Genomic DNA, 25698 nt, shown 5'->3' on the forward strand with positions numbered 1-25698 from the left:
GTCGTTGGTTATTGATATTAATAACGATAAATCCCTCCCTCGACGCAGAGCCGTTTCTCCGCCGAGCAAGATCTTCGACGGCAGGACAAGCGGAGGAGATCCTTCGGCGCTGCCGAACACGTGGCCTGGCCTCGCCGGCCATACACAGTAGGGAGAGTGGGGCTTTGTGGTCTTTCTTTCTTTTCTTTAAGAATGCCTTTCTCTTTCCCCTCCCTCTCTTTCGAGGTCGTAGTCACACCTATTAGCCTCAGCTATGGAGAGGATGCCATTTAGGTTTTGCCCGCTTTGCAAGGGTAAATATACCTGGAAAGATAAGCATAAACGGTGCAACCGTTGCTTACCCCTCGATCACCAGGAGGACGGCTGTGCGGCCTGTAAATTACTAAAGCCCAAAACTCTAAAGGACCGCAGGGTCAAAAGGTGGGCGGCCTATGCCATGTCTAGGCCTGACTCCTCGCCCGCTGCCGCCGCTGCCGCCGCCGCCGAGTGTGACGAGGACAGTGACTACACGGCCCCCGTAACGGAGGCTGTAGACCTCTCAAAGGAGCACTCGCGCTCCTCGTCGTCCGTCCCCGGCCCCGACAAGCCCGGCTCACGCCCAGCTTATGGGGATGAACACCCCGGGGACAAGGACGCACACAGAAAAACATCAAAGCACATACCCCCAGGCACACATTCGTCGAAGACGAAGACAGCCTTAGCGCCAACGGGGACTTCGGGCCCACCGACGTCTTCCACCGACCGTAAGGGTTGGCAGCCCTCCCCGCCACCACTTCCGCGACAGGCGACTGGGCACTCTAAAAATAAGGGCGCTAACACCAAAATTTCCGGTGACACGCATCGCAAGAGTGCTCACGTTGCCAACAAGGACTCGACGACCAATGACTCGACGACCAAGGACTCGACGAGCAAAGGCTCGACGCGCCATAGCACGACGGCGACCGATCCCTTGGAAGAAAGAATGATCGCCGAAAGCCTCGCGCGCATAGCATCTAAGGACGGACAAAGACGTACGGCCAGTGAAATGCCGAAAACCGCGCACAAGGCTAAAGATACGCCGAAGGCGCCGGAAAACAGATCAGGTCAGTTCCTGACGCCGTCGAAAGGCCCTAGCCAGCAAGAAGGCTACTCAGAAGGCGAAGGCTCTCTTTCTTCGACGTTATGGGACAGAACCAGACAACTACAGGAGGAAGAAACCCCCTTTTCTTTCCCAGACCGTCCTGGCCGACCTCAGTGGACCTTTGAAAGGTTCCAGTCCTGTATGGACAAACTAGATAGGTTCATGTCCATCCCAGAAGACAGGGCACCCAAGAGACCAAGGGAGGCACCCCTTGAGAGTCCAAGGGCTAAATACCAGAAGTTTTATAGCCCTATACAAGAGGACATACACTCTTACAATCCCACTGAGGAAGACACCTTCTTCCAAGAGGAAGATGAGTTCACCTATGTTGAGGACCAACAAGAAGAGGAAGGTTTTCACGAGGAAACTAGCCTATGTGAGGAAGGATTCCAGGAAGACACAGGCGAGGGCGACCAAAATCCCTGGCAGTCACCGGCTAGGTCGACTGATACAGGCGGTAGCAGTATAGTCATCAGGTCTACTGAAACTACACCAGTCAGGAACCCTTCACCTGTCGATGATCAACCCACCTTCAATGCACTGCTGAAGAAGGCAGCAGCACATTTCGAAATCGAAACTGGAGACGTCACCCCAGACACCGATTTTGTGGAGAGGATTATCAAAGAAAAACCCCCTACTAGCCAGGTCATACCTATCCTCGCCTCAGTTAAGAGACGCATTACACCTTCTCTTTCCACTGCTGCATTGGTGAGAGGGGTCAATCCGAGGATTGAGAAACTGTTCTCTCCCTCTCAATCAGACCCATTATACATTAAGGGGCACTCAATCCCGGACTCCCTGGTCGTGACCAACACCAGGAAAAGGGCAGGAGCCCCACTATCTACTAGCGAGGCACCCCCAGATAAAGAGGGGAAGAAGCTGTATGCCCTAGCTTAGAGAATCACCACCTCTGCAGCATTCTCTACAAGAATCCCCTATAATAATACCCTATTGGCAAGCTATGCCGATGCTCAATGGGCTAAGCTCAGACAGGACATCGAAGAAGCTCCCGAACCCCTAAGGACTCGTTTATTGGCTACAGTTAATGAGGGCTCTCTGGTCAATCAAAGCATCGTCAAGAATACCCTCGATGCAGCAGAGACGGCTGGCTGCACTTTGATACAAGGAATTTTACTGAAGCGTCATGTCTGGCTTCGCAATTCCGGATTTAAGGCGGAAACACAAGCATCCCTTATTAATAAACCCATAGAGGAATCCAACCTCTTTGGGAGAGCAGTGGATGACGCGCTGGAGAACGCGAAGAAAGAATTTGATACTATAAAGACCTTAGACCAAATTTCTAAGCCCCCTAATAGGCGGGGATTTGGTAATAAGCGCTTTTTTCGTGGACAACGCCAGCAACAAAACCACCAACAACAACAGTACTCTGCCAGCAACTACCAGGGTAATAGCGGCCAGTACAACCAAAGGGGTCAACGTCGTGGCAAGGGAAGAGGCCGGGGTTCCACCCCAGAGGCTCCCAAGCCAACAACACCACCAAGTGACGCGAAGATTTGCGTCCCCCCCATGCAACGCCGGTCGGGGGCCGGTTAACATCCTTTCTTTCAGCATGGGAGGGAATAACATCAGACCGCTGGGTACTTTCCACCGTAGCCCGCGGCTACTGTATAGAGTTCAACAGTTCCCCAACATACAGACCCCCGAGGGGACGCCGCATGACATCAGAACACCTCGCCATCCTTCTCCAAGAAGTGGATCAACTGCTGGAAAAAGGAGCCATAGAGGTTGTGCCTCTATCTCAGGTAATGGAAGGTATTTATTCAGTGTACTTCCTTGTACCCAAAAAGGATCTAACCATGCGCCCTGTATTAGATCTGCGCCCAGCGAACAAGTTTGTCAAACCCCAGAAGTTTCGTATGGTGACCTTACAGGAAGTAATCCCACTGCTATCACAGGGAGATTACATGACAACACTAGACATGAAAGATGCATACTTTCATATTTTAATGTTGCCAGCGCACAGAAAATACTTCAGGTTCTTGATAGAGGACAAACACTACCAGTTCAGAGTGCTGCCCTTAGGCATAGCATCTGCACCAAGGGTATTCACGAAAGTACTGGCAGTGGCAGCGGCCCACCTGCGCAGGTTATCCATCCCAGTATACCCTTACCTCGACGACTGGGTCATAACAGGGGATTCTTAGGAGACATGCTTCTCAAACACCCAAAAGACTATAGACCTTTTGTTCCAACTGGGCTTCTCCATCAACGAGAAGAAGTCCAGCTTAGACCCCAGCCAAGTCAAACAATTCAGAGGGGCTCTAATTCGAACAAAGGACGGCCTCGTCTTCCCCTCCAACGAGAGGGTCCAAAACATGCTGTTTCAGATCCCCCAATATGTGGCAGGTCGAGAGGTGACGGAGCGCAAAGCGATGCGTTTGCTAGGCATGATGGCGTCGTGTATTTATTTGGTACCTCACGCGCGCCTGCGCATGCGCCCAATGCAGGAGTGGCTCAACAGCCAGTGGTGTCAGGCCAGCGGACAATGGGACGATCTAGTGGTGGTCTCGCAGGCCTTGGTTCTCTCGCTACAAAGGAGGTGGACAAAGGAAAACCTGATAATAGGGAAACCCTTTGCCACACCCGCAGTGGAGGCCACTCTAACCACGGACGCATCCCTCACAGGATGGGGGGGCTCACCTATCCCATCAGACTGCTCAAGGAGTCTGGACTCCGAACGTAGCATCCAAGCATATAAACCTTCTGGAGCTACTAGCGGTGTTCAAAGCACTAAAAGCCTTCCAGGAACAACTTCAAGGGAAGACAGTGATGGTCCTTACAGACAGCACCACAGCCATGTACTACATCAACAAGCAGGGGGGAACCCACTCTCCAGGACTGTCCAAGCTGTCCCAGAATATATGGAAGTGGGCTCTCAAACACAACATGTTCCTACTGTCACAACACGTACCAGGGGAACTCAATCTGCTAGCAGACGAACTCAGCAGAGACTTCCCCCTGCCCGAAGAGTACGAATGGCAATTGCACGAAGACATCGTCTTAGACGTCTTCACGCAATGGGGATTCCCGGAAATAGACTTGTTTGCAACACTGGAGAACTCACAATGCCAAAGTTACGCCTCCAGGTACCCCCAAAACCAGTCCAAGGGGAATGGTCTGTCGATTCAATGGTCAGGGAAATTTGTTTACGCCTTTCCCCCGACTCCCCTCCTCAACAAGGTGGTGCACAAGATGCACCAGGAACAGGTTACCATGATACTAGTGGCCCCAATGTGGGCCCGGCAGCCATGGTTCGCTCACTTGATGGAGATGTCCCTATCTCCCCCAGTGAGACTTCCCTGCCCGTACAACATGCTGGCACAGGACAAGGGCAGAACACTGCATCCATGCCCTCAGACCATGAATTTAGCAGCCTGGCTCTTGAGATCATCGAATTTGGACATCTACAACTCCCGCAGAGATGTATGGACATCCTCAGGGAGGCCAGAAAACCTAATACTCGCCACTGCTATTCTAGCAAGTGGAAAAGATTTGTCATCTGGTGTAGAGGTAAGAGCATCAACCCGGTTGACTGCTCTCCCACAAACATTGTTCTGTACCTGACCCATTTACTGGATTCAGGTCTAGTGTTCAATTCCATTAAAGTCCACCTAGCGGCACTTTCTGCATACACCACTTCCCAACTTAAAGTGTCGTGGTGGAAGATACCAGTTATCAAAGCATTCATGGAGGGGGTAAAGAGAATACACCCTCCGATAGCTAACCCAGCTCCCGAATGTGGTACTTTCTAGACTCATGGGCCCTCCCTTTGAACCCATGCACAAAGCAACTCTTAAGGACCTCACTCTTAAGACTGCTTTCCTAATAGCTATCACCTCCATTAGGAGAGTAAGTGAACTACAGGCTCTTACTGTTCTAGACCCCTTCGTAACAGTTCACAAGGATAAGGTGGTTCTACGCACACACCCAAGGTTTGCACCAAAATTCATATCAAAATTTCATGTAAACCAGTCAATAGAACTACCAACGTTCTTTCAAAACCCTTCCAGCTTGGGAGAAAAAAGTCTGCATACACTAGATGTACGCAGAGCTGTCATGTTCTACATGGAAAGAACCAGACCACTGAGAAAGACTAATCAGTTCTTTGTCTCGGTGGCAGCAGGAAGAGAAGGAGATGCAGTCTCAAAGTCCACTATATCTAGATGGATTGTTCAATGCATCACTCTCTGTTACACTCTTGATAAGAGAGAACTACCCTTCAAGCCAAGAGCACATTCCACTCGAGGCACGGGGGCTTCCATAGCGTTCATTGCAAATGTTCCCCTTGAGTCCATCTGCAAAGCGGCTACCTGGAGTTCTGTGCACACCTTTACAAAACACTACTGTCTAGATGCACACTCTAGATCTGACTCCCAGGTGGGACAGTCAGTATTAAGACATCTTTTCTCTACTGTTCCTTCTCATAACCCACTGCCAACTCCGGGTACTGCTCGCTAGTCTATGCACAGCATGTGATTCTAAGCAGATTAACAAACATCAGAAGACAATGCATTACTTACCGTAAAAGCATTTCTGATGGTTGTATCTGCTTAGATTCACATGCGCCCACCCTTCCTCCCCGCTCGGATGGAAGGAACATAGACATCTTCTACATCTCTCTCTCTTTTCTGTACTCACTCACGTATAGAAGGCTCCCTCAGGGCAGAAAAAATACAAACAGAGGGACCTCGACACGTGAGGGATTGTGGGTACAACGCACGTCACTATAGGGATAGTGTTACAGACACGCCTTGTCGACATCCCCTTTTCGACTACGAAAAACAAAATGCAATACTCCGCAGTGACCACTGGATGTCGGACCTATGCACAGCATGTGAATCAAAGCAGATGCAACCACCAGAAATGCTTTTACGGTAAGTAATGCATTGTCATATTGAATATATTAACGGGGAATTCTTCAGATTCTGATTGGATTTTCCGGAACACGTGCTAACTTCCATTTATGTTTCACATAAATAAATAAGAAATAATAATAAAAATATATATATATGTATATATACATATTTAAATATATATATATTCAGTAAAAAAACTTTGTTAAAGGGACGTTATGGTTAAGTTGCGCCACTAAAAACCTGACATTCAGTGAAAAAACTTTGTTAAAGGGACGTTATGGTTCCAAGTAAAACCAAAAAACCCTTGAAATTCGCCAGTTATGGTAAGCCAAGCAACCATAACTCGCGCCACCACCGTGCACTGCTAAGACTAACACCCACAACATCAAAGATGACATCACAAATGTCATTGATGACATCACTGATGACATCACATGTGTATGTACTTTTCATGAAATATGTGTACAAGGGATTCTTATTATAATGTTGCGAAAAAAGTGTCAAGGATCATTTCAATAAATATCATACCCTAATTAGTGCATTGAACGATGCATTGATATAAATAGCATTCTATTATGGGGTTCTATCTAGTATACTAAGCTACTCATACAGAAACATAACATTGTGTGCAGCGTACAAGATGAAGGTATAATATTCGTAATGTTAATATGTTGAATAATGAAATGATAATTGTTTTCTTAATAGATTTTTGTGTACTGTGAAATATGTAATAAGTAGCTAATAAAACCCATACAATACATAATTGCATTACTATAGACAAAACACAAAGAGACAAGAACACATACCAATATACATATACATAGGGTACATAGCAGCTTTGAAACAGAGCAATCATTTATTTGCATGAAAATAATGCTGTCTTTAAATCTTGTGTCTTCCCCTATGTATATGTTTCATATGATGTGACTGGACTCTAAGGGAATTACTATAAGAACCTACTTGTAGGATACGTCTACAAATAAAATACAATTTTTAGTTTCTGACTGTTACTAAAGAAAACCATGTGGCCTAGATATGTCAGCAAAAGAAAAAAGAGTGAGCCAGACATGTGATGTCATCAGTGATGTCATCAATTACATTTGTGATGTCATCTTTGATGTCGTGGGTGTTAGTCTTAGCAGTGCACGGTGGTGGCGCGAGTTATGGTTGCTTAGCTTACCATAACTGGCGAATTTCAAGGGTTTTTCGGTTTTACTTGGAACCATAACGTCCCTTTAACAACATTTTTTCACTGAATTTCATAGGTTTTTAGTGGCGCAACTGAACCATAACGTCCCTTTAACAAAGTTTTTTTACTGAATTTCATAGGTTTTTAGTAGCGCAACTTAACCATAATGTCCCTTTAACAAAGTTTTTTTTACTGAATTTCATAGGTTTTTAGTAGCGAAACTTAACCATAACGTCCCTTTAACAAAGTTTTTTACTGAATTTCATAGGTTTTTAGTAGCGCAACTTATCCATAACGTCCCTTTAACAAAGTTTTTTTACTGAATCTCATAGGTTTTTATTAGTGCTACTTAACCATAAAGTCACTTTAACACATTTTCTTTTACTGAATTTCATAGTTTTTTATTAGTGCAACGTAACCATAACGTCCTTTTCAATGGAGGAAGACCACTAGCATCCTAGGTTCTCAAAGTGGGAACCTGGGGTGGTAAAAAAAAGATTTTTCTTCCCAAACCGGGACACCGCAGGCAGGCGTCCCGGTGTAGGAAGGAAAATCTTTTACCAAGATGGACACCAGGGAAAGGGAAGGCAGGGTGTATAAAGAGAACACAACAGGGCATCGGCGGGGGGTCGGGAAGACCAGGAGAGAGACACGGGGCATGAGCAGGGGGTGCAAAGAAGGGAGACAAGGGCATGAGCAGGAAAGAAGGGAGACACGGGGCATGAGCGGGAAAGAAGGGAGACACGGGGCATGAGCGGGGGGTGGGGTGGGGAAGAAGGGAGACACGGGGCATGAGCGGGGCGTGGGGGTGAACAGGGGAGACACGGGCCATGAGCGGGGGGAAAAGGAGGGAGACAGACACGGAGCATGAGCGGGGGTGGGGGTGAACACGAGAGACACAGGGCATGAGCGGAGGTAGGGCAAGGTGGGGCCCCCACCCCCGCTCATGCCCCGTGTCTGCCCTGTTCCAACAGTGCAGGCATGGGGCATGAGCGGGGGGTGGGGGAGAAAGAAGGGAGACACGGGGTATGAGTGGGGAGTGGGGGGGAGGAAAGCACGGGGCATAAGCAGGGGGTGGGGGGAAAGAAGGGAGACACGGGGCATGAGCGGGGGGTGGGTGGAACAAGAGGTCAACAAGGGGCATCATAGGAGGGGGGACAAGAGGAAGACACGGGGCATGAGCGATGGTGGAGGGGGGCAACAGTAGAGAGACACGGGGCATGAGCCGGGGGTGGGGGCAACAGGAGAGAGACACGGGGCATGAGCGGGGGTGGGGGGCACAGGAGAAAGACACGGGCATGAGCGGGGTGTGGGGGGAACAAGAGACAGACACGGGGCATGAGCGGGGGGTGGGGGGAACAACAGAGAGACACAGGGCATGAGCGGGGAGTGGGGGGCAACAGGAGCATGAGCGGGGGGTGGGGGGAACAGGAGACAGACACGGGGCATGAGCGGAGGCTGGGGGGCAACAGGAGACAGACACGGGGCATGAGCGGGGGGTGGGGGGCAACAGGAGAGATACGGGACATGAGCGGGGGGTGGGTGGGGAACACGAGACAGACACGGGGCATGAGCGAGGGGTCGGGGGAACAGGAGACAGACACGGGGCATGAGCGGGGTGGGGGGAACAACAGACACGGGGCATGAGCGGGGGGTGGGGAGAACAGACACGGGGCATGAGCGGGGGAGTCCTGGGGGGCAACAGGAGACAGACACGGGGCATGAGCGGGGGTGGGAGGAACAGGAGACAGACACGGGGCATGAGTGGGGGGTGGGGAGAACAGGAGACAGACATGGGGCATGAGCAGGGGGCTGGGGGGCAACAAGAGAGAGACACGGGGCATGAGTGGGTGGGGGGAACAGGAGACAGACACGGGGCATGAGCGGGGGGGTGGGGGACAACAGGAGATAGACATGGGGCATGAGCGGGGGGTGGGGGGAACAGGACACAGACACGGTGCATGAGCGGGGGGTGGGGAGAACAGGAGACAGACACGGGGCATGAGCGGGGGGTGTGGGGGGCAACAGGAGACAGACACGGGGCATGAGGGGAACAGAAGATAGATACAGGGCATGAGCAGGGGGAACAGAAGACAGACACGGGGCATGTGCGGGGGGGTGGGGGAGACAGACACGGGGCATGAGCGGGGGGCAACAGGAGACAGACACGGGCATGAGCGGGGGGTGGGGAGAACAGGAGACAGACACGGGGCATGAGCGGGGGTGGGGGGCAACAGGTGACCGACACGGGGCATGAGCGGGGGGCAACAGGAGAGACACGGGGCATGAGCGGGGGGTGGGGGAAGGGGAGAGACACACGGGGCATGAGCGGGGCATGGGGGGAAGTGGGGGGAAGGGGAGAGACACACGGGGCATGAGCGGGGGGTGGGCGGGAGGGGAGAGACACACGGGGCATGAGCGGGGGTGGGGGGGAGGGGAGAGACACACGGGGCATGAGCGGGGGTGGGGGGAGAGACACACGGGGCATGAGTGGGGGGTGTGGGGGAGGGGAGAGACAGGTGTGGGAGGGGAGAGACAGGCGGGGGTGGGGGGAGGGAGAGAGACACACGGGGCATGAGCGGGGGTGGGGGGAGGAAGAGAGACACACGGGGCATGAGCGGGGGGTGGGGGTTCGGGAGAGAGACACACAGGGCATGAGCGGGGGGTGGGGGGAGGGAGAGAGACACACGGGGCATGAGCGGGGGTGGCGGGGTGGGAGAGAGACACACGGGGCATGAGCGGGGGGTGGGGGGTCGGGGGAGAGACACACGGGGCATGAGCAGGGGGTGGGGGGAGGGGAGAGACACACGGGGCATGAGCGGGGGGTGAGGGAGGGGAGAGACACACGGGGCGTGAGCGAGGGGTGAGGGTGGGGCGAGACACACAGGGCATGAGCGGGGGGACGGGGGAGGGCAGAGACACACGGGGCATGAGCGGGGGGGTGGAGGGGAGAGGAGAGACACACAGGGCATGAGCGGGGGGTGGGAGAGGAGGGGGAGAGACACATGGGGCATGAGCGGGGGGTGGCGGGGAGGGAGACACACGTGGCATGAGCGGGGGGTAGGGAAACAGTAGGGAGACACAGGGCATGAGCGTGGGGGGGGAGAGACACACGGGGCATGAGCGGGGGGTGGGAGGGAGGGGAGAGACACACGGGACATGAGCAGGGGGTGGGGGGGAGGGGAGAGACACACGGGGCATGAGCAGGGGGTGGGGGGGAAGGGGAGAGACACGGGGCATGAGCGGGGGTAGGGGGGAGGGAGAGAGACATGGGGCATGAGCGGGGGGTGGGGGGAGGGGAGAGACACACGGGGCATGAGCAGGGGGTGGGGGGGAGGGAGAGAGACACACGGTGCATGAGTGGGGGGTGGGGGGAGGGGAGAGACACACGGGGCATGAGCGGGGGGTGGGGAGGGAGAGAGACACACGGGGCATGAGCGGGGGGTGGAGGGGAGGGAGAGTGACACACGGGGCATGAGCGTGGGGGTGGGGGGGAGGGAGACCGACACACGGGGCATGAGCAGGGGGTGGGGGGAGGGAGAGAGACACATGGGGCATGAGCGGGCGGTGGGGGCTAGGGAGAGAGACACATGGGGCATGAGCAGGGGGTGGGGATGAGGGAGAGGGACACACGGGGCATGAGCGGGGGGTGGGGGGGAGGGAGAGAGACACACGGGGCATGAGCGGGGGGGTGGGGGGGAGGGGAGAGATACACGGGGCATGAGCGGGGGGAGGGGAGAGACACACGGGGCATGAGAGGGAGGTGGGGGGAGGGAGAGAGACACACGGGGCATGAGCGGGGGTGGGGGGAGGGGGAGAGACACACGGGGCATGAGCGGGGGGTGAGGGGGAGGGAGAGAGACACACGGGGCATGAGCGGGGGTGGGGGGAGGGAGAGAGACACATGGGGCATGAGCGGGGCGTGGGGGGGAGGGGAGAGACACAAGGGGCATAAGCGGGGGGTGGAGGGGAGGGAGAGAGACACACGGGGCATGAGCGGGGGTGGGGGGGTTTGTATGTCAGGAGACAAACAAAAACACGGACATGAGTTCGTTCGGCAGATCCAGCTCCTCGGCCCTCCGGTGGCCACCGTGTGCGATGGCGTGAGTGGGGGGCTGGAGGAACAGGGGAGACACGGAGCATGAGCTGGGGTGGGGGGACAGGAAGGACACACGGGGCATGAGCGGGGGTGGGGGGACAGAAAGGACACACGGGGCATGAGCGGGGGGTGGGAGGAACAGGAGACAGACACGCTCCTGCTGACCTGACAAAGCCTCTCATGCGCGAAAGAAAAGAAAGATGGCGGGCGTCTCTGAAGCCAGACGCACTGCACGCTTTCACCACATCCAATGAGAGAGCACGTCATATGTCCGCGGACATCCCGCAAGCTGCTTGCCCAATCACCGTCCTGTCCGCGGAGCGAATAGAGAAGTGTGTCCGCGAAGCGAACACCGCGAAGCGAACACAGATATCACAAATTTTTTTTTATCCTACTTTTTGGTCATTTTAAAAAAGACTACTGGATGGATTTTCACCAAATTTGCAAAAGCACGCTTTCGGGACGAAGCCGCTGCTCCTGGTCCAAATTTGGTGAAAATCCATCCAGCGGTTTGGGCTGTAGGCGCGAGCAAACATTTTTTCCCATTCAGTCTATGGGAAAAAACTGAAATGTTGGGACCCCCTCCTATAACTTTTGGACGAATCCTCACCAAACTTTGCAAAAAAAATCAGAGTGGGCCATATACTTTTTTGCAAAGTTTGGTGAGGATTCGTCCAGAGGGGCGAAGTTATAAGCCGCCCAAAAAGTGCTCTTCCTATGGAAACAGCAACTTAACCATAACTACATGGCCACTACCATGGCCATGCAATATATATATATATATATACATTTATATATATTTGGAAAACTCGTACAAAAGTACAGGGGCGGACAGCACTCCAGGAGCAGCAATGCAGATACATTTTCAAAACTACCAGAAGAAACAACCAAAGTACCCACAGCAGCACGGTACCCTTTATTCTGTGTGCAGTGGAAAGCGAGTTTAGCAGATAACGACGCGTTTCTCGGTAACAAACCACTTATTCACATATATATACATGTTGCCTAAAAATAAATTGTTTGGTCAATTGGTTAATCATGTATGATATCTGGCTTTGAGGAAGTCTTTGTGCATATTGACGTCAAGGCTAAAATGCAAAGTTTTTTTGTCATACAGCGGAAACGCTGTTTCACTGCTTGCATTGCAATCACACGTTTTCCTATCAGCACTTATGACAACTCTTTGCACTTCTTTTCAGGGGGCTGGATGCGCTAAGCAAGAAAGGCAAGTCATCAACCGTGGATCTGCCAATAGAATCCGTTAGCCTGAGTCTCCAGGATCTGATTGGCTACTTCCATCCTCCCGATGAACATTTGGAGCACGAGGACAAGCAGAACCGGCTGCGGGCACTAAAGAACCGGCAGAATCTCTTCCAGGAAGAGGTAGTCCATTTAATGTCTCCTCCTAGTCATCATATAGGATCAATAATACGGATTTGCTTTGTGCTCTCAGCCTAGAGTGTAGATACATCATTAAAGAATTACACATCCTCTGTAGAGAAGTGTAGCTACCCTAATGGTGTCCATGTCTGTTCATTCATTCTTTGCAGCAGTGTTTTGTTGAATGTGTTGAGTTTCATGTGAATATTTGTGTAGGGCACAGATCACCATTGAATCCTTGTCTGCTATGTACACCCAATTGCATGAATCCGGATTCATTCAAATATAGTTTTATATCTGAGAAACTAGTTTGGGAAAATAGGAGTTTGCTGACATATCACGAGTTGGTTGGTAGCCCTTAAATGCGGCGGCAGGGTTGGCCCAATCATGAGTTGGGTGGAATGTTTGGAGTTTTACCTCCTGCTTTTTGCTCGAGGTAAAAATCTCAACATTCTGCCCGTTTTTGGCACTATTTGCGCCGGCACTAATAGCCCCGAAAAACCTGGACCCAATGGGGAATGGGGCTTAACTGCCTTACCGCTACTCGTGATCCGGCGCAAATTGCACTGGACCGAGTAGCGGTAATGCTATTTGCGTTGGCAGTATCCCAGCGCATTTACCCCCGGGATACCACCAACCTTTCAACGAATCTAAACAACCTTCGGCTGGTAGAGGAAACACTACACCCAGCTAACCAGATTATCTACTTTGTAGCAGAGCGTTCTGCTGCTCTACTGTGAGGACAAGGCCACTGTTGGGCTCCTTGAGTGCAAGAGGCACAGACCAGTGTGTGCTGCTTCATATCTCTGCTGTAGCAGCAGCTCTTGTGCAAGGCCTTAGGCTGATCTGGAGGCAAAGATAGACTATGGTGACCGAGAAGCGTTTCGCTGTGTACAAGATAAGCCTCTTTTATTTTATTGACATGTTTTTGACAGTGATTTCAATCTTTTAACAGAAATTGCCGAAGTGTTAAAGCAGTGATTACAAACTCTGTATCTGATATACAATCACTATCTATAAAATACAACCTCCTATGCATTTGTAGTAAACGAGAGTAAATTGAGCGCCGCAAAAATAGGAAAAAAGTGCCTGAAGCACAACACTGACAAGAGAAAACACTGTGCAAGATAGAATAGACGAGGGAAGCGGAGAAAGCGAGTGAGGGGACAAATTCGCTCTTCATATTTTAAATTGGTGTTCAATTTCAACCGGCAGGCCTAGGAAAGGTGAGCGGCTCGTTCAGAAAGTCACTACTTCAAAGTTAGCTAAAACAACCAAATCTTCCTGCCAAGCTGTCACATTGCGTTTCTTTGTAGAACCCACTTCGCATTGTACACCTTTAGAGCATGCTATAGTAATGTGCCCGCCATGATCATTAGCGATTCATCTGCCATCGGCTGAAGCTAACTACACAACTGTCTTCTGCATCAAAGATGCATATTTAAAACAAGCATTGGCAATGCCAGCCGTTTGGGCTTTTGTGTAGGCACGGGGAAGGCACCAGCCGGGCCCAGACCTAGTGATATTAACTGGCCATTGATGGTAGCAGGTGCAAAATGGTGTGAGCAACTGGGTTTCTAATAGTAGCGCCTCACAAATGCCTAATACTTATACACAAGCCAAAACTGTTGGCTTTGTCAATGCTTGTTTTGAACAGGACTTCTGCGAAGGGCATGCCCACTGCTTATAAATCGAGTGGCTGAAGGCAGACCTGGTCAAGACATTTATATGACACCAGCAGTGGGTTTACAACTCCAATGAAGTTATTAACTCTTAGAAGATTGCTTTGTAAAAACCCAGGCAGGCACTTTGAGTGCAAGGTTTAATGGTAAGGCTTGATTAAAGCGAGTGCAAAGAGTTCCCATTAGGAGGTGTTTTGGGCAGAGAGGTGCAGGAACTGGGTAGGAATAGCCGCAGGGATTAGCATGGCCAAGGGCAGTCAATGGATGGGCAAACACCAAACAATACCTATACTCTGGGGGTCCCTACTCATATGCCATTCCCCCTTATCGGTACTCTAATGCAATAGTTTTGGCTTATAGGTATAGCAAGTGACACCTAATAGCCAAACTAAATAAGTTCTACAGACAGTAACATTGAAAACTGCTGGGGATACCTTCTTTTTCTGCCTCTTCTTGGCAACGTTCAGACATCGCAATGCCATTCTTCATATTAAATAGCTAATTACACTTCTTTGTAGGTCACGTTTGCTATTGTTTGCAACATAAGTAGTAACATGGGACTTCTATTTGCACAAGACTCACTTGACCCCTTAAGAAAAGGTGCCTGTTTGTGCCTGACAAATAATATGTCTGTGCAAGGATGCCCGGATCCTATTGTCACGAAAAGGTTCTACTGTCACATAGAAAACTGCCAGGGATCCCTTTCTCCTGCCTATTCTGGGCATGCATTGCACTTGATAAAGTGTGCCTGATACATCAGTCTTACAGGGAACATGTGACATTACTGTCACAGAATGCAAGTGCCTTATGCAATTTAAGCATCTGTCTCCTGGATGGAACATGCAATGTCAAGCAGCAGTGTTCAATCTAATTTTGTATAATTGCACCTCATTTGTGTCACCAGATTTCATCTGTGCTCAATTTTTCCCAGTTAGCCTGCTGGAATCATTTCACTCCAGTACTCCATTCTTCTACATGATCACACAAGTAGCCCCATTCAATTTCCTTTTTAATCAGTTCCTTTGTTAATATGTCAATAGTATTTGAATATGCATCCGGTCACCACCCGAGGAGGAGCCCCACAGCACCTAGGTTAGTCTGAGAGTTTGTGTGCCCTCACCCACTTCATCCAGGCCATACTCTGTGGAATAAAAAGGAGCCGGCGGGCGATGAAAGAGGTGTACATGCCAAAGGGAAAAGGCTGGGGGGATGAAGCGGAGAAGGTGGTTTTGTGGTAGCATGGGTGCAAGTTAGGTGGACCATAGAATTTATGATCTAGAAAAGATGCTTTATTGTAATATGTATGTCATTAATGGGAATGCGCTACAAGTCAGATTTGGAAACTAGGAAAATTAGTAGACTATGTAATATTTAGATGCATAAACGGGCTGTAGATGTGCTTGGGCAATCTTAAAAGATGTGGTGGTTTACATTCCTGACCTACCTTTAATTTATACTGCAGGTGAAACTCCAGACTATTTATTTTAGGAAGAATCAGACTGAGGGCCTAGTGTAGCCTATTAAAGAATAAACCGTGCAAGAAGGTGAATATTTCTGGAAAACAGAAGGAGGGAAGCGGGTATGGCCTGACTAACACATTACAGCCTATTTTGGAAGCTTAGACTCATTACATGTGAGCATTTTCTAGAGATTGAGCAGTAATGGAACTTTCCCAATTGCAAAGGGGGCTCATGAATTGGCATAATGTAACTGCAGTGCATAGCTGAACTCCACTACGCGAAGCTCAGTGATTCCTAAGTGAAAATGCCAATAACATTGTTTAGAGCGGGAAATGTTTCTTGTTGCTATGAACATGGTCATACTTTTTGTTAAGTGTACCTGACAACTGCACTGATATTATTTGATGCCTATGAACTAGTGTGTTCCAATGCATCCAGACATTTGGAAATGATTGAATATTGGAACTGGTTACAAACCAGCCAATGGTGCCCTTCGGTTCCAGCTAGCATTTTTACTCAGCCAGTAGAATTTGATCTTTTTTCCTTCTGAGGATTTCTGGCACAATGTCCGTCAAACCTTATGGCACAACTGTATGTAGCAGAAGCAAAGTGTAACTTGTGAACCAGAAATTCTACCAGGAGCAGAAAGCTATGAGTGGTATTATCAAAGCCATTGTGCTAAATGTCGACAAAAGCACAAATAAATTAAACTACACTAACAACGACTAAAAAGGGGAACGCATACAGTAGTTGTGTGCACTTACACATTGTTTCTGTATGTGGGCTATTGACAGCAATTCTATGAGTGGAGAGACAATTCTGGAATTGACCTTGATTGACTTTCATAAAGTCTTTAAAGGCTTCCTACTTGAACAATATGTGTCACGTAGTTTCCCTGTGATATTAATTGCATATTTGAATATAAACATCACTCTGATATCTCATGTCTGGTTTGTGCACCAATCTCCCACCCCAAACATAAATAAATACATTATTCCATTATATAGAATGAAAGAACTTAGCAAGCAACTTTTTTAGGGACAATGTCAAATTTTGAATTTGGGTTGTTTTACCGTAATGGAACAAACTGCGGCTGAAAAGCCTGTACTGGTTTTGCCGAAAGTACAGTTTGTCCGTTACGTTAAAACAACCCAAATGAAATACATTACCCACTCCCAACCACCACCCCCCTTAGTTACCTTGCGGTGGCACACTTCGCTGTGTGCCGCCGACTCGTTGTGTCCCTGCAACTTCTGTTCCCATTCACTTCCATGATCAGGAACCAGTGCTGCAGGGTCCTTTTTTTTTTGTTGCTTTACGCAAACGGCTGCGGGGGACACCCCCATAGACATTATAGTGAACAAGGGGCGGGGACACACCTGCAGACCCTGCTGCCCATGTTCACTATAATGCCACCGAATGGGGGATTTGCTCAACATTTTCGGTCATGTAAACTTTTCGTATGGCCATAATTCGACCAAATGTCCCATTCGGTCATTTCTTTTCGGTCATTTTGGATAAACCCCAAATTGCACCTCGTAAGATTATTTTTTAATATGAATTGTGTCTAGAAGAAACCTGCTTCTAAGAAATTATTCCACCATGTGACTAATATATTTCACACATATCTAATTATATAAGCGCTTTGGATTAAGGTGCTATATAAATAACACATCATTATCATTATATACGGAGTAGCGGCAGAGTAGCAGTCTCAGGCAGTCACTCTCTACCTGCTCCTTGACTGCAGTCTTTTTCCTGTGTCTACCAGTGCTGGGGGAGGAGCACTGCTAAAAAAAATGAAATCGTGGAGCGGCCGCGGTGTAGCGGCAGAGTAGCAGTCTCATGCAGTCTATGGCAACTATGGACGCCGGAGATACTGCCGCTCTCTGCCCAATACTGGAGGAAGAAGGACACTGCCTCCGCAGCTCCCATCTGAGGCGAGAAGAGAGACTGGACACAATTGAGCTGGGGTCTGTTCCAAAGTGCCCTCCCCAGAAAAACCTGCTAAATCAGCTGGGGGCCCCCCCCACCCTCTGCACACTGAGTCCGGCTGTCACCTTTCCACATAACTACGGATTAGTAGTTGGGGCTAAAGGTGACGTTTTGCAATCCTCTCATCGCCCCACTGTTCACTCGCGGCCCTTCCAGGAGGGGAGGCGCGAGACTACAACAAGTTGGAAAAACTCCACGCCGGATGAGCAGCGCTGTCAACTGGGAGTGGGGAGCAGCCAAAGTAAAAGTCTAAGTGTGGCTACGTCCCCCACCCCATCTGCAATAAACAACAAAGCAGTCCCCCCCATTGTCCCCACTGGCGGTCTTGGCCCCCTAGTCCAGCCCTGCCCCTGCTCCTCGCCCCAACGTGACACGGCTGTCTCGCCTGTCGGAGGAGAGACGGGTCAGCCACACCGGGTGAGGCGGGGGTGGAACAACACCGGCAGGGGCGCGCCGAGAGGGTGGTGGCAGAGTCTGCAGGAGACACTTACCTAGGGGCGGAGGAAAACCGCCTCTTAGAACCAACGAAGAAGAGAGCAGCATCTGCTTCGCCTTCAACCCGCCCAGCGGCCGGCCAGGAGCTGGAGACTGGCTGGGAGGACGCGGCTCCCCTGCCATCCAGGGGGGCCGGGCTGCGGGAGCCATTGCATCGCAAGACAGTCTCCATGGACGTTCAGGCGCAGGTACACGGAGACCCAGCTGAAAGAAGTTGGCACCTGGTTTCCGGCTCCGATGAGGACCCAGACTTGCCGTTAGCAAGTTTCCCAATCACAGCTGCCGAAAACCCCACCCTACCTGACAGCGGCAGTCTAAACATCACTGCTAAAGAAAATAACCTGACAATAAACAAACCTCCCAACAACAAGCTTTTGGCAAAAGTGCCGCGGCAGAAGCGGCCGTGCAAAGCAACAGACCTTTACTTATCCTCAAAGCGACCACCAAAGAAAAAAGGGGCCATTTCCAAGCCAGCATCTACCGGGCCAAAAAGACCGCTCTACTGATCAAAAAGGAAACCGGTACAAACCGGAGACATCACAAAATCATGTCCCGAGAACTCCCTGTCCACAAACGTCCTAAAGGACTTCTTCATGAAGCAATGTCAAAGAAAGTTCGATAAAATTAGCGAACTTTCGGATGCCGAAATTCTGGAAGCCATCCAGGAGCTTCAGATCTCCACCAAACTTCAGAAAACCGACAAAGATAAAATTCCTAAGACGCCTGTGTTTTCGCCTGAGGCTAGATGGCATTTCGGAAAGCCAGTGGCGACACAAAGCCCACTAACACAAAAACTGGCGTCAACGTTTCCGAACACCACTGACAAAGTCATACAAAACAGTGGAGGGAAGGCCTTGAGCAATACGCCGCCCCCAACTTTGGGGTTGCCTAATGCTCTCAACCCAACACATCGGCCAGAAAAACCTACGTTAACCCAAGAAAAACCTAAAAAGCTCCAGGCTATGGAGAAACCATACGCCTGGGCCCTTCCTTCTGCTGTGCAAGAGCTCACCTTGGAAAACGGGCCGTCACTTTCCCCAAAAGATGCAAGCTCAGAAAATTTGATTGGAGCCCAGGCAGCCTCGCCAAAAAAGAACAAAGCTATTCAAGTCTACACTTCACCCTTGATTAAACAACAGACAACACGCTGCTGAAAACTTTGCCTCTGCGTAGGGATTCTTTACCACCATCGCTTCTTTCGCCTCCTAGAAACAGAAGACAAAGCGACTTACTGTACGCATCATCAAAAGAGACGCCTTTGAAAAAATCAGACTTACTCTCAGTTATGTCAGCTGTAACCATAGCCCTTGCTCCATTTTGCAAACTTTACGAGTCAATCAACAACACGCTCAAAGATCACAGCACGTTGACAGCCATGATGAACTCCAAACTAACATACATGGAAGGGTACATTACCGTCATGGAACAAAAACTGAAAGTACAATCAAGCACAGCCTCTGTTAATACTTCCTCTAAGCAAATGGAGGGAAGTACAACAACGTATGTGCTGGCTCAGCCAACGTTTAAGGAGACGGCTCGCAGACCGACAAGCCACCTTTGAGTGACCTTGTAAAGGAAAAGAAAACAGATCAAATACGAGAGAATGGTAATCATGTTCTGAGCAGTCGTGGCTCTAACAAGGAAAGGGGCACGACCAAACCAACAAAAGCCATCACGAAGCAAACAGAAAATGGTTCACTGGCACTAAACAATGAAAGAGCTGCTCTGAACAACTGCGCAAGAATGGAGGACGTGATTATACTTTTGGCAGAGAATGTGATAAACACCACACTCGGAAACCAGCCCAAAGACCTTCTTAACAAAGATTTTGCAATTTTTGAACATCCAAAAACGAAACCTAAGGACAACGTGACAGGCAACAAACAGCTAGTGTTCCGACTAAACCCCTCAGAGGTGGCACAGGCTGCTATGGCCGGGGGCTCAGAAATACAGCAACCAATACCTGCCCCGAGATCTACTTTACAAACATACGCGACTAAAGGAAAAGATGTGGCCACTCCTAGCATCAAAAAAATCTAAAGAACATACCTCAGTTTCCCATTTCTCCAAAGACATTGGAAGACTTTATGGCATCCGAGGAACTGATGGACCTCAGCGAACACCCAGGAGCCACGGAGGGAGATGGATCCCTCATTAAAACACCACCCCCCCAATCTCCCACTTCAAAAGAAGTAAATGCACTCAACACAAGCATTGCGAACTTGGAGGATCACCAAACTACCTCACGCTAGAAGACTGTTGCAAGAAACTAAGCGTCAGCCTTAGTTTGGGCCAAAAAACGGAACCACTACCGCTCCATCGTAAGAAGGAGAAAGCAATCCCAAAGCACTATTACAGCAGGGGGAGAGGCTTGCCTACACGATCAGACTCACAGAAAGAATTAAGGAAGACTGACATCAACTGGAAGAAAGGTACAACTACGACTCCAAGAAATAAGCAGGTCTTTCCATCGGACCAAGCTCCTCGAGACTTACAGCCACGACAGGGAGTTTTAAGAGAGATAGACGTCAAAGAAAACATAAGGTCGGGGGCGAGTGTCAAAAACAGACCAGCCATCAGGCTGGAGCAATTAGTGGACAACAGAGAATACATAGTTCTAAATAGAAGAACAGTTTTAAACTTACTCCATTGTGTTCCAAATCTGTGCTCAATAAAGTCGGAAGATCTAAAGATCGTTGAGCCAGAACATGTGGGGAAAAAAGCAACCACCTATTTATACATATTTTCTGACACTGTGGTAAGGATGATAAGGGACTCCTTGGAAAAATTCTTAAGGTTGGGTTACGACCTGGTAGAAATCCCAGAAAACTCTTACGCTCCTTCATTTCTAGTTAAACACAATGGCAGTATGCAAACGCCAACTACCCCAAAATACAACGCAGACTGCACAGACAATATAACAGAGGACTCCAAACAACGAGGATCAAAGGAACACACGGCAGCAAATGGTATCCTGGGCAAAAACGATGGAAAAGAAACAACTAAGAAAAGAGTTTTGAAATCTCGATCCCCTTCACCACGAGACAATTTAAGACTTAGCCCAGAGAAAACAGAAAACTGGACCTTCAAGGACCCCCTCGACGTAGGAAGATTTCCAAATGGGCCACTAACAAACATAATAAGGAATGTTATCCAGGACCCTTCGACACAAAGTACAAACACGCAGACACAAGACAAAACGGCCCCTATGCAGCAACTCTGGGCATGGATCCCTAAGGCTTTATCAGCCCGTCTAAGAAAATAGCAATTCGTAAACACAAACATCAAAATGATACACCGCATTCCACGATTCTTAGGTTGGGTTCTTGGAACTTGCGAGGATTTGAACACTTGACGGTCCCAGGAGACGTTAACCTAGGCTCGTTTGGTGTTCTCTGTCTCCCGGAAACTTGGCTGGTTGAAAAACCAAGTCTGGATGGTTTCGAGCTGCTACTTTCACCAGCTAAAAAAGGGCACAAGGGACGGCCATCCTCTGGATTACTGCTGGCAATCCGCTTGGGAAGCGGAATTCATCTGGAAAGAATCCTGACAACAAACCTACTTCTTCTGTCAGTTTTAATTACCTGGAACTATGTCAACATGGAATCATGGGAAAAATTCAGTATCCCACTAATCATCATGAACACATACTGGAACCCTCAGTGAACATCAGACAGTAGTTTCCTTAGGATGACAGAAAACGAAATTGGCAAGGCATATTTAGAACATCAAGTGTCACACCTTCTCATCTGTGGAGACCTAAACTCAATTTGCAGTAAACAAGGGGCAAAGGAGTCATCAAAAGCCCACAGACAACCGTCAGAAGAGAGAGGCACCGCATGGCTAAACATTATGGCCTCAAGAAATCTTTGCGACTCGGCTACCTTATTTAGTTGCCCCGACCAAACTCCAACCTGGGAAAGAGGAAATTCTTTCGCAACAATTTATTACATCTTTGTTTCGCGCCCAATGATTCCAGTGTTGACCAATTCCAAAGTTATAAAAATGAAGGCAAGTGACCATAATCTGCTGACGAAAGCATGGACCTCAACTTGCCTAAATAAGCAGAAGTCATATTCAGAACTTGAGACCAATACACAGGGCAACCACTTAAAGCTGAGCGCGAGAAACATCATAGATCATAGAACTAACAAAAACTTATAATGCTCTTGAAGGAGTCAGCACAATAAATTGGAAACCTCTCCAAATTGACTATCGGCCACTACTTGTGACCTACAGGGCAAAGTCGATTAAAAAGAGGCCTTTGTTGAAACAAAAAATCCACAATTTTGACGCAATCTTGGTGGCAAAAAGAAAAAACTTGCACAAACTAAAAAGTTTGGCAACGCGGCAGAATACTAAAGAAAAAAAAGAGGCTGGGCTGGATACAACAAAGAATTACAAGTCCTGGTTGAAAGGACATCGACTCTCTCTATACCAATGAGACTCAGAGGAAATGCTGAGGCAGGTGCGTGGCCATAACCCGTGTGATTTTTGGTCACTAATAGGATCTACAGAACGCTCACCAAACAAAGCGTTATCAAACAGCATCGCAGAAGCCACCTGGATGAAATTTTACCAAAATCTGTTCCATGCTCCATCTGCAGCCAAGTGTCCGGTACTGAGTGATCAACAGCCATCTTGGGCCGAACTTTGCGACAGAGACTCCATAATAGACATTATTAGAAAGTTGAAAAGCTCTAGAGCGCCGGGGCACGATGGGATTACCAATTTAGACCTGAAAAACCTCCTTGAGCAATGGGCAACTTTCATCAGTCAGGTCTTCAAAAGATGTATGGCATCCAAGGAAATACCAACATCCTGGACTTCATCAATAGTAGTCCCAATCTTTAAAAAAGGCAGCAAAGACGACCGCAGAAACATTACTCAACATAATCGGGAAGGTGTTTGGGTCATTATTACTAAGCAGATTCAAAACTTGGACAAGCGAAGCACCAGGTGCAGATTCCTGGGAACCAGTGCAAACATCATGCTACTAAGTATCTTAAAGAGCATGATCATTGACGGGGGACCACGAGTATTCCTCGCATTCATTGACCTAACTCAAGCTTTCGACCAGGTTAATAGAGAGAAACTGTGGCACAAGCTATCATCATGGAACTGTCCCAGAGAAATTTTGGGCCCTATAAAGGCCTTGTGCACAAACACAAGAATGCAAGTACGCCTGAACCACCAGGTCCTACTATCAGCTGAAATACCAACAAGGTGAGGAGTGAAACAAGGATGTGCCCTCGCTCCTGCTCTTTTCCTCGCTTATCTGGGAGATTTCAAAGAAGTCGAGGACAGGGTTAGATCTTTCCCACCAACAATTGGTCAAGTAAAGACATCTCGCCTACTGTATGCAGATGACATGATTCTGCTAGATCATACCACCATTGGGTTGCAGAGACAGCTAGACAACTTGTCTAAATACATTAACTCCAATGACTTGGAAATCAACAAAGCCAAGACTAAGATCATGTTATTGGAAAAACGCAGCAGGAAAACAGAAAAACTAAGATGGCACTTAGAGGGATCCGAAATTGAAAAAGTGACAGATTTTAAATGTCTTGGAGATCGACAGCTCAAAATGGAAGAATCAGTGCAACGTGCTCTACATGAGAAAATGAGAAAACTGACAGCACAGGCCAAAGCGGTTGACACAAAATATGGCTGATTATCGGTGCTACCAGTCATCAACTTTTACGGAGCAAACGTTGTCCCATCTATATCTTACAGAGCTGAAGCAATGCCATATATGCCAAAAACCATCTGGCTGACACTGGAAAGTCATTTCTGAAGATCTGTTCTTAACATGCCTAAATCGACCCGATGGTCTTGATCAGGTGTGAACTTAACCAACTATCCCTGCAGGCAATCATCGAACGAAACAGCATGATGCTGTACAGAAAGATCGTAATGTCAAAGGGCCCAGGGATATTCACCTAGATAAACGTGGAACTAACAGGTGGCAGCTGAAAAATGCTTACTTGGTGGGGAAAAAGGCATAATAGAGAAAACGTTGGAGATTCTAAGTTCCGAAAAGGAATTAATTCAGAATCCAACGAAAGTTAAAAGAAAAATGGACAAACTCGATTTGATCCACACAATAGACACTCAGTTAAATTATAAGCTTACCACCCACCTTCCACCACAGGTGAGGAAGCTCAACGAGATACAGGACGTCATAAAGAAATATCCCAACAGGAACTAAGGAACACCTTTTTACAAGCTCATCTGAATCTTCTCCCGACATACGAAATCTTTGCGATCAGAAGACAATCAATTGATAACAAGTGCAGATTCTGTGAAAATTCAGATCAAACAGAAACAATAAGATACCTTTTGCTGTCGTGCCCCGGGACGCAATCTATCAGAGCACCATATCTGAGTCATCACTTGGCATCAGCATACACTCACGAGGAGGACGTGTGGTGGGCCCGCTTAATTAGCGGCGAAAAATCCTCATGGGTCACAGTGGCGGCCAAAATCTTGAGAGAGAGTCATTGACAAAAAAAAAAAAAAACTGACAACGAAATCTTCTCCTCCCCCGAATTGGTAGACAATATAGAGTTGAGAACTGAAAACAAGACGAGAAAGCCAATCTGGCACTTCTTGACAAAACTGTTTTCTGTCTTTTTTGACTTCTTTGACTTCTTCTACCTCTTTTTCCACTTCTTCTTCTTGATCTCGTCTTATCTTTTTCTTCGTCGTTATATATTTTTTACCTTGTAAAAATTGCAAAGCGATTCAATCAAATAAATAAAAAAATAAAAAAATGATATACACAGTACTTACACAATAGTTTTTTAGTAAATATAGAGGACGCCTAGTAGATGAATCCTGTACATCTCATTTACTAAAATACATAATATTCCTGCGAGTTTGAGCTATATTCTGCAGTGAAAGGGTTAAAGCTTTCAATTTCTAAAGGGGCTAAAGAAGGCGACTGAGAAGGGCACCCCAAATGATATTTAGGTTATGCTATGGGGATTTATATCACACTTCATGCCAGACTGCTCCAGCGTCTAAGTGTTGGAGCTGGGATCAAGCCATGTTGCGCGGCATCCTCTTGATCCCAAGGGTAGAGCGATGCCCCTGAGCTATCCTACCGGCCCAATCGAACACATTGATGTTTCAGAAAAGTAAATGTCTAGTGTGAGTGTACATGCGCGTGTGTATGTGTGTCTGTTATTATAAGAGATAAAGGTGCCTCTACCATATGAGGTTATATCAAGGTACCCAATATTCTCTGATATTGCAGATGGGCCTCGTGCATTCCTTTTAATACAAATATCTCAATTATCTGTAGCATTATTACCACGGAGACACACTTTGCCACGTAGATATATGTTTTCCATTTTCCATAGTATGTACCCTATCATGCCAGCTCTTTAATGC

General features: G+C 48.5%; 1 protein-coding gene across 1 annotated transcript in view; it reads left to right on the forward strand.

The window, feature by feature from the left end:
• Positions 1–25698, forward strand: part of RYR2 (ryanodine receptor 2) — a 3854281-nt gene that overhangs the window by 1299105 nt on the left and 2529478 nt on the right. The window contains exon 15 of the mRNA XM_069607971.1: positions 12485–12668. Coding sequence (XP_069464072.1) covers positions 12485–12668 — 184 coding nt within the window. The remainder of the gene's footprint in view (positions 1–12484; positions 12669–25698) is intronic.

The sequence above is a fragment of the Ambystoma mexicanum genome, chromosome 4q (assembly GCF_040938575.1).
Source record: "Ambystoma mexicanum isolate Mex_15411 chromosome 4q, UKY_AmexF1_1, whole genome shotgun sequence".
NCBI lineage: Eukaryota > Metazoa > Chordata > Amphibia > Caudata > Ambystomatidae > Ambystoma > Ambystoma mexicanum.